Raw genomic sequence first — 9280 nt, 5'->3', positions numbered from 1 at the left:
CACGTGTTGGCTGCTAGCCACGCCCGATGGCCGCCACCGCATCGCACGAGCCACGCCCGCCAGCCACCGCCGCATCGCACACGTTGTCGTGTCGTCGTGCCACCACGAGCCGTAGTGCGAGTGCTGCCCAACCGCTGTCGTGTCGTCACGCACACTGGGCAGAGGACAAGTAATGTGATGATTGGCAATGATGATGCTATGGTACCAAGACTTGGCTGTCGCTAGTCCTTGTTGTCGCCGTCCTCATAGTCCCTACTTCCACTACTGGAGCTTGTGCTGGTCGCCACCTCCTCGCCTAGATGTTACTCTATGACTCGGCCAGGAACTACAGGCCACCCTATATGCACAGAGGGCGGCAAGCTTCGCGACGTGTACATCTAAACCCTAGCAAAATCCCGTGCGTGTTTTTAGTTTCCCGTGATCGTGCGAGGGGCTAGGTGGGCGCCCGATTTTATGGACGGGAAAACCTGAGAGATTTTGTCCGATTCTGTGCGAGAGGCGAGGTGGGAAGGATGAAATGTATGCGTGCCTAGAAAAGTTTCCCTTATTAAGAGATGACAGAAGGCGAAAAGAAAACTTCCTCTTTTCAAATCTCGGTAGTTGATTTTTGTGGTTAACCCAAAACCGGCGGATATAAGGAGATGACGGATGAAGAACTATGAAATCCACCATCCTTTATTATTAGGTAAAGAAATACACGTCATATTTTCTTAATAAACGATGTACATTTCTCATATGCACACAAAATATTTTCTAATACATGTTGAATATTTTTTTATATGCGTTAAATAATTTTTAGATACATGATAAATATTTTTAACACATGTTCAACATTTTTCAAATACATGTTGGCATATTTTTGAATGGTATAAGACACTTTTAAAAATTATATGAATATCTTTATGTTGTATATTTTTTTCATAAAACGTTACTAATTTTTTTTTGTAATTTTTTTATTCACAACTATTTTTGAATCGTATGATGTTTTAAAAAATGTCACAGATATTTTTCTTCAAAATGCGTGAACATTTTTTAAATGTCATGGACATTTTTTTTGAATGGTAAATTACATACATTTTTTACAGATTATCCAAACAATTATGTACAATTCATTAACAATTTTTTAATATGCTATGGATTTAAAACAAATTAATCCATTGAAATATAAAAAAGTAAATAAAAATAATATAAAAATAAGAAATAAAATGAAACAGCTTAACTAACGTTCGTACCAACTAATGGGCTGGCCAACTACAGCGTCGCTGGGAGGCGAGCGCTCACTGTGCCTCTCCTTCTCTTTTCATACAAGTGCAACCCAGTTAGCCCAAAACAGGGGTGAATACTATTCCCCAGTGGGCAAAGCATATTGGAGCATATGAAGTGCGGAGTATATGCCGGCTAATGTCCAGGATTTCTTTGAGATTATGCTTTGTGACCCAGAACACAACAAGCAATACATGAGTACTGTTGGACTTTGACAATGTCTATGCTGGTTCAAATCCAGCTCGGCCCAAACCAAAAATCTAGCGGAGATGGTTGCAGTGACTAGCTGGTTCCTTTGGTGGCAGCGGAGATTAATCGTTCGGCAGGAGGAGGTCCAGTCACCGGAACGATCCCGTCAATCAATGAGGGCTCTTGCTCTGAACTTTGCGTGCGCCGCCAGCAAGCCGTCTATGACCCCTCGACTAAACTGCTGGAAGAGACCCGTGGCGGGCCAGCTGGCGCTGAATATTGATGTGGCCTTCTCGTCGGATGACAACACAGGTGTGTGTGGTGCAATCATTCGGGATAGTAGCGGACTATTCGTAGCGGCTGCCACAACAAGGCTTGAGCACGTAGCGGATGTGGAGTCGGCTGAAGCGGCTGATCTTGTTGAGGGCTTGAAACTAGCCAATACAGTTGGCTGCAACTCAACATTGATCCAAATGGACAATGTAACCGTGGTGGAAACTCTCCAACAGAATTCTGGGTATTCGATGTTAGCAGCTCCGATACTTGATGAATGCAGATCACCACTACATGATTTTCAGAAAGGTCTTGCTAGAGCATTGTAATCGCGAATCGAACATGGTAGCTCATGAGTTAGCTCAGTTTGGACGTGTTGATCCACCAGATATATGGTTGGACTCACCTCCCATCTTTATTTCTAAACTTCTCGCGGATGATGTAAGCATTATTTAATTTTAATAAAACTAGCCATAAAGGCCTTTCCCTCAAAAACAAAATGTCCATGATTTCTTTTTTTGTTCTTTTCTTGTTTCTCTTTGTCGTTTTTTCCATGTTTTACACTACCCTTACGTGTTTTTATTAAATTTAATTTTTATTTTAAAATTCCCTGTCATGGTTTTCATCCTTTTCCTCTTTTTTCCTTTTTGGGGAAAACCCATGATTTTTTATTTCTAAATTATATGAAAATATATTTATATGTGCATTAAGGACTCTTTTCAAATGCACAAACTCTTTTTTAAAGAGGCAAGAATACATTTTCCGTTAGCAGTAGCATTTTTTAACACATGAGTGACCATTTCGTTTCAAATATATTAACATTTATACTATGGTAAATGAACAATTGCTGATTTTTATAGCGTATGAAAAAAATCTATTATATAAGCTGGTTTGAACATTTTTGTTTGTAAGATATGCTTCTAAAAATACATAAATTTAAATGTTATAGCATAAATGGGATGTGTTGGTGGCTGTCCATGTAGAAGCTATTGAGGCGAAAAATGGCCTCTACCAGTAGCTCGTGTGCATGTTTATGGGCAAAGTTGTTTACTCGTTGCTTGTCATGTTACCCGTGGAAGAGTTTCCGTTCTTACTCGATGTGAGAATTAGATCTTGCCATTGATAATTGGTGAATCTTAGTTCTCCATTATGAATCTCAATCCCCTTAAATAAATTACCAAGTCATTGAGAAAAAAACTATCTGAGAACTAGTACGGGTTTTTGTGCAAAGGTTATTCTCAATCAGCCACCAATTTTACCATTTCCCACGATCCCATCTATATCTTCAAAAGTGTACCTCTCAAACTTGACATTCCATCTCATCCATAACAAGGTCTATCCTTTAAGTAATTCTAAAAGTAGTAGATTTTGAATAATTAAACAAAAGTACTAGAGAGTATAGAAACCTACTTATCTTATAACAAAAATAGGGACCATGGGAAGTTTTTTAAATGATAATGGGAAAAGTTAGAATGTATAGTCAAAGATCAAAAACATTGAGCCTTAGGTATTGTGGTAGCTTGGTGGTTTTATGAAAAATTTGTGTATATAACTAGCTTTTGCTTAATTTACGGACCAATGTACTGTTGGAGATATGCCCTAGAGACAATCATGTGATGATGATATTTCCCTATGTATTCATGAGTCTTTCGTATTGTCCTCGAACATCATCAGCGATATGTATCAATAAGTGTGCGACTTGTTTGTGAGACTATATATTGTATGATGATTGTTCTAATGGTTCCTGGTTGATAAGGTTATGCGGACACATAGGCTTTGACTAGTATACAATTCGGTTGATGACTATGTTTCACAAGTCATGGGCATAGATATACTAAACCGATAGTATGGATTCGACAATGGACATCACCGAGTCTGGACATACCCACTTTAAGACACAAGGAGATATTGTCATATGTAAGTCTCAAGTACAATGTATATGCCATGTCCTAGACCTGAGGTCCTTGCATGTTCTCGGGATGAGGATCGACTCACTTAGGGTCTATCAAACTCTAATCCGTAACTAGGTAGTCATAATGGTGGCATTCGGGTGAGTCGTGTGACATGGTTGACCAAGATGGAATTTGCCCCTCCTATAATGAGAGATATTCTCTAGGCTCTCTCGAGTGATCAGATTCAGAAAGCCTGGCCATGCGACTTGGGTTAAGAAGCAGCAAATCTAGAGGTATCACACGTACCTCGCCGGGATGTGTCATGCCTAGCTAGCTCCATACTTCCTCCTTTGCGTCTACACTGCTTCCATTGCCCTCCACGAGATGCGGTCATGCCCCGTACCTGAACAACGACAACCACGCCCACCATCTTGTTCTTGAATAATCTCATCCTTCTCTTTGTAATCAATTTTGGAAGCAACCTTGAAAATGTTCCTCATAGCTATCTTGTTGGCCTTGAAGTCACTCCAACCCTTAAAGATCAAATTCGCAAATCTCATCTTTCTTATGGTATGATCAAGAAGGTTACAGAGGACATTAAATCCAGCATTCACAAGTCCAAATGCTACCGTCTGGAGAATCAAGGAGAGGTGTTCTTTGAAGATCGTCTTGTTGTGCCTAAGCACGGAGATCTGAGAAATCAAATTCTTCTTGAAGCTCAGGGCTCTCCTCTCTATTCTCTATTGATGAACTTCGTGGCAAGTTTTCCAAAGTCCAGGAAGGGAGATGACTCCATCTTTGCTGTCACTGATAATCTTTAAAAAGTTTCTCATTTCTTTCGGTCAAAGAGACCATCTCTAGCAGTCAGTTGGTCGATCGAAGACCATTCCAATTTATTCTATGAGTTGTTTCAACCTTCCTCGAGGTATCTGTTAGCATATGAAGAAGATGATTAGATAGTTTTGTTGGGGGTACAATGGAGGTCAACGTAAAGTCGAATGGGTGTCTTGGGACGTGATGACTGGGCCAAAACCGTGCGAGGTTTGGGGTTCCGAGATTTTAAAGTTTATAATCTGGCTCCACTAGCTCGGCAGGCATGGAGATTGCTTGAGGAGCCCAACTCTTTAAGTGCAAGAATTTTAAAATTAGTCTATTCCTCGAACACAATATTTTAGAGGCTTCTGTTGGCTCCCATCCTTCACAAATTTGGGGTCAATGTTGCAGAAGGATGGTGATATTACTAAAGATGTGAGTTATCGAATCAAAGCCGGATGGATGAAATAGCGTCATTCTTCTGTCGTTCTCTGTGACAAGAGAGTGTCATAAAAGCTAAACGACAGGTTCTATAGGATGGCGATTCGACCCGTAATGTTGTATATGGTGCTGAGTGTTGGTCGACTAAAAGACGACATGTTCAAGAGTTAGGTGTAGCGCAGATGCGCATATTGAGATGGGTGTGTGGTAGCACAAGGAAGGATCGGGTCTGGAATGATGATATATGGGATAGGGTTGGGGTATCACCGATTAAAAAGAAGTTTGTCCAACATCATCTGAGATGGTTTGGACATAATCGGCACATGTCTCCAGAAGCTCCATTGCATAGTGGACGGCTAAAACATGCTGATAATGTTAAGAGAGGTCGTGGTTGACAAACTTGTCATGGAAGGAGTCCGTAAAGAGAGATATGAATAACTGAAATATCACCAAAGAACTAGCGATGGGCTAGGGTGTGTGAAAGCTGGTTATTACGTGAGAGAACCATGAGTTGGTTGCAAGATCTGATGGATTTCAGCTCTAGCATACCCGCAACTTGTTTGTGCTAAAGGTGGTTGTTGTTGTTCAATGAAAGGGCATGTATATCAATGCGCACTTCTCATGCTAGTATGTGTACTTCTGATGCTATAGTGTGTGATCTGTCCATGTTAACCCTATGAATTTTCCATGTTAGTGTGTGAACTTTATGTGTTTAATATATGTATAATTTTGTATTTTGAACATGTTAGGGCAGCCCCATTTGTCTTTGCCCTTGGCAATTCACTCACGTCGTGCCGTGTACGTGCTTCTGTGCTGCCACATGTATCATGTACTTTGTGCTTTCTATCCTTCTATCAATGAAAGGATACATAAATCTTCTGCATAGTCGTGAAAAGAAGAACATGCGGCGTTGTGACCAGACGCTGAAGGAGTTGTGACTAGGCATAGCGTTAGCACAGGCGAAATGTTATCTCGGTGAATGCCCTGTTTAACCTATCCCCCCTTTTCTTATCCATTTTAAGTGTTGATGCGCTGGAAATGTCGCGAAAATGCGTGTGGTTTCAAGAAAGATGCAAATTGTTTTTCAACTGTAGCAAAGCTTCATCCAGGAAAAAGCAACGACTTTTTAATCATTTGTTTAAGGCCTGTTTCGTCCGGGAAAAGAAGTTAATATTTTTACCGTGTGTTCACGGCTGATGGCCGTGGTGCTCTGTAATTATAATGCGCGCTTGGGCCCTCAATTATACGGCTATATGGATCGAGCAGACAGTTAGTGGACAAGCGAGGAGGCAAGCCTAATGCTGCCCTGAGCACGCCGATGCCCGCGCAATCATTTCAGCCAGATCAAATGGCTGGGAAGAAGAAATAACTCCCTCCTCCAGAGGCCCCGTGGCACTCCTCCAAGTCCAAGTGGACCAATTCACTGAAGCTGGCAACAAGACTTGCAGACACTGTATGTGCGCAGAAGATTTTCCATTTTCAGCTCAGAACCAAAAGTGTTGTAAGAAGCGAGAGCTCTGAATCTTGGGACCAACGAGAATTTTCAGTGACCTTGTACGTCAGCAGTACCGCAGTAGACAGTAGTAGTACGTATTGTAAGACACACTTATGCAGGTAGGTCATGTGTAAGGATAATTGCATCCGGCAATGAATTCAATCAATTGCAAGGAGGTGCGTGGTCTATGCAGAGCGAAAATCATAAGCAATGCCTTAAAACGACCAATCTGCATGAGATCCATAGTAGCTAATCTCTGCTTGGCACGGCACTCTGTCACAGAATGTTCTGATGAAGAACATACTATGTTCTTTCGTCTGTCACTCTCTCAGAAATCAGAACGTTCCATTGCACACACAGGCACATAGCGCAAAGATGATCACGCTGTTGCACGGAGGAGTGCCGGTACAGTTTCCTAGAAAAGGCCTCTTTTGTTCTTTGACAAACGGCAGAGCTTGCTAGACCGGCATGAATGGCTACTCCTTTGGAGAGGCCAAGAACCTTCGTCACCAACCCATGTCTCGCAAGTGGCAAAGCTTTCCTGCCCCCTCATCACCGGGGCTAATCAACAGCCCTACAAGGCGCCTGTCGACTGTCCCACCCAATTAACACCGCTCCCCTACGTACATTTCCGCCCGTTACACGTAATAATACACCGCACCATTCTACCACCACCATCATCATCCTCCCCATCGACTTTGATCGGGCGTCCTAGCCATGTTGTTACCTCGTGCCCATGCTTCACTCACAAGTCACAGCTCTCACAAGAGAACAATGCCAATGCCATGCATTGCAAAGAAGCTCTGCTTTGCGCGTCGCCATCATGCTCGCTTTTGCTCCTCCAACAAAAATGTCCCCATGCTGTCCGCTCCTTCTATTTCCAGCAATGACGACCGCTGGCCTGAGTCGCGAGGCTTTGGTGCTGCTGATGCTCGCCGCGGCCGTTGTCGCGCTCGCGTGGCCATGCAGCGCGCTGCAGCTGCAGGACGCCGCCCTCATCGACGACGTCATCATGGAGGCCGCGGAGGAGTGCTACAACGGGAAGCACCGGCGGACGGGCGTCACGTACCCGCTCTCGCTCCCGGGAAGCCTGTCCGCCGTCGATGGCAGCGTGGCGCGGTTCCGCTCCGGCAGCCTCAGGCGGCACGGCGTCCGTCTGTTCGGCGAGTTCTCCGTGCCCCCGGGGCTCGTCGTGCCCGCTCGTGCCAGCGCGCACCTCCTCGCCGTCCGCGTCAACATGGGGAACCTCTCGGCCGTCTATGACGAGTACGCGGCGAGAGGCGGCGGCTACCGCATCGCGTCGCCGGTGCTCGGGCTCATGTTCTACGGCCTGGAGCCGCGCAACGGCACGGCGCCGCTCGAGGTCCGCGTGACGGGCGCGGCCATCCGCGTCAACTTCTCGATGGCGGTCCCAGCGCTCCAGCCAGGGGTCGTGCCGCTCTGCATGGCGGTGTGGCTAAACGGCAGCGTCACCGTGACGGACGTTCAGGCCGGGAGCAACACCTGCCACCTGAGGGACCAAGGGCACGTCGCGCTCGTCCTGGGCGGCGTAGGCGACGGCGATGCGGTGGTGGAGGACGGGGAAGTGAGCAAGTGGAAGCTGGCATTGTTCGGCGCGGCGCTCGGCGCGGGCGGCACGGTGCTACTGGGGCTGGTCCTCGTGGCGATGTTGAGCGTCCAGCGGCGCAAATCGGAGATGGCGGAGATGGAGCGGCGGGCGTACGAGGAGGAAGCGCTGCGCGTGGCCATGGTCGGCCACGTCCGTGCGCCGTCGGCGTGTGGGTCGCGCACCACGCCGGACGAGCTGGAGAACGAGCATCGTGCCACCTTGTGACAGAAAGAAGTGCACATTTGGAACAAAGGAATACTAGTATTTGAATTTTTATTCTACAATTCTTTATGTATGTTATAATACTTTATTTATTACGAAAAATAATCGATGTAAACTGTGAAGTAGTTGTAACTTGATCCAGAGATGCATGATACTACGTACGTCGTTCATTTTAGTTACATTGTTAGGCGGGGTTGATAATTTTCTCTACTCCTATAAAAAAAACTCAGTTGGTGATTATGGTGTGCCTATCATCTGTCATTTCTGACCATCAGATCTGCATCTAACGACTCTGAGGTAAGTTATGATGTTTTTGCAACAAGACTCCTCTTCTCTGCTCCAATTTGCAGAAAACCCATGGTGAGTAATGGTGTCGTCGGGTTTTCGCTCCATGGTAAGTAATCTCGATGGCAAGTGCTCATGGTGGGTTTCCCGGCGATGCTTGAACCCGCTTTCCTCTTTCCCGTCTTATTTTTCTGGACATGGTTGTATTTCCGTTATGTCACAGTAATGGGAAGGGGTTATGCCCGGTTCAATTTTTTTTGCAGAAAACCCTGTAGTATCTAGAAACCAACCACACGCCCCCCCCCCCCCCCCCCACCTCATCGAAACAGCCACCTAATATTTGAGTGTCAAAGCTAAATTGTTTTTCTTTGTAGTTTGTGAACATGCATTATTCTATTTTGAATCCGTTGCAACACGTGGGCACATTGCTAGTATCCTCTAAATTTCGTTGTAACCTGCTTTTGGTCTATCACTCTATCAGCTTACAAGTGTTCATTTTAATTCTTGATGAAATCCCATGTTAGGGCAAAACAACTCTTGGCGCAATATGTGAGGTCTCATGGACAAGGTAACTCTTTTTTCATAGAGAAAATCATCCTTTAATTTCCACTAGTAAGCTTGCACGTGCAACACGCATCTCGGCTAATGCTCTTTCCAAAGATACATCCACTCCCAATCAAATACATCTTGTGTGCATGTCTCATACTACTATATACTTATAGTTGTTGATGGTATTATAAGATGAGACACACAAAAAAACAACCAAGGTAACATTCATCATTTGGGCCCGAAACCGTG

General features: G+C 44.7%; 1 protein-coding gene across 1 annotated transcript; it reads left to right on the top strand.

The window, feature by feature from the left end:
* Positions 1-7068: 7068 nt before the first annotated feature.
* Positions 7069-8432, top strand: LOC109782045 (uncharacterized). Its single transcript, XM_020340631.2, has one exon. The coding sequence runs from the start codon at positions 7103-7105 to the stop codon at positions 8198-8200; it is 1098 nt and encodes a 365-aa protein (XP_020196220.2). The 5' UTR covers positions 7069-7102; the 3' UTR covers positions 8201-8432.
* Positions 8433-9280: the final 848 nt, after the last annotated feature.

The sequence above is a fragment of the Aegilops tauschii genome, chromosome 2 (assembly GCF_002575655.3).
Source record: "Aegilops tauschii subsp. strangulata cultivar AL8/78 chromosome 2, Aet v6.0, whole genome shotgun sequence".
NCBI classification, from domain to species: Eukaryota; Viridiplantae; Streptophyta; class Magnoliopsida; order Poales; family Poaceae; genus Aegilops; species Aegilops tauschii.
This window is presented reverse-complemented; position numbering and strand designations above follow the sequence as displayed.

Coding starts and splice junctions, on each gene's coding strand:
- LOC109782045 (XM_020340631.2), top strand. CDS start 7,103: ATGCTTCACTCACAAGTCACAGCTCTCACAAGAGAACAATGCCAATGC.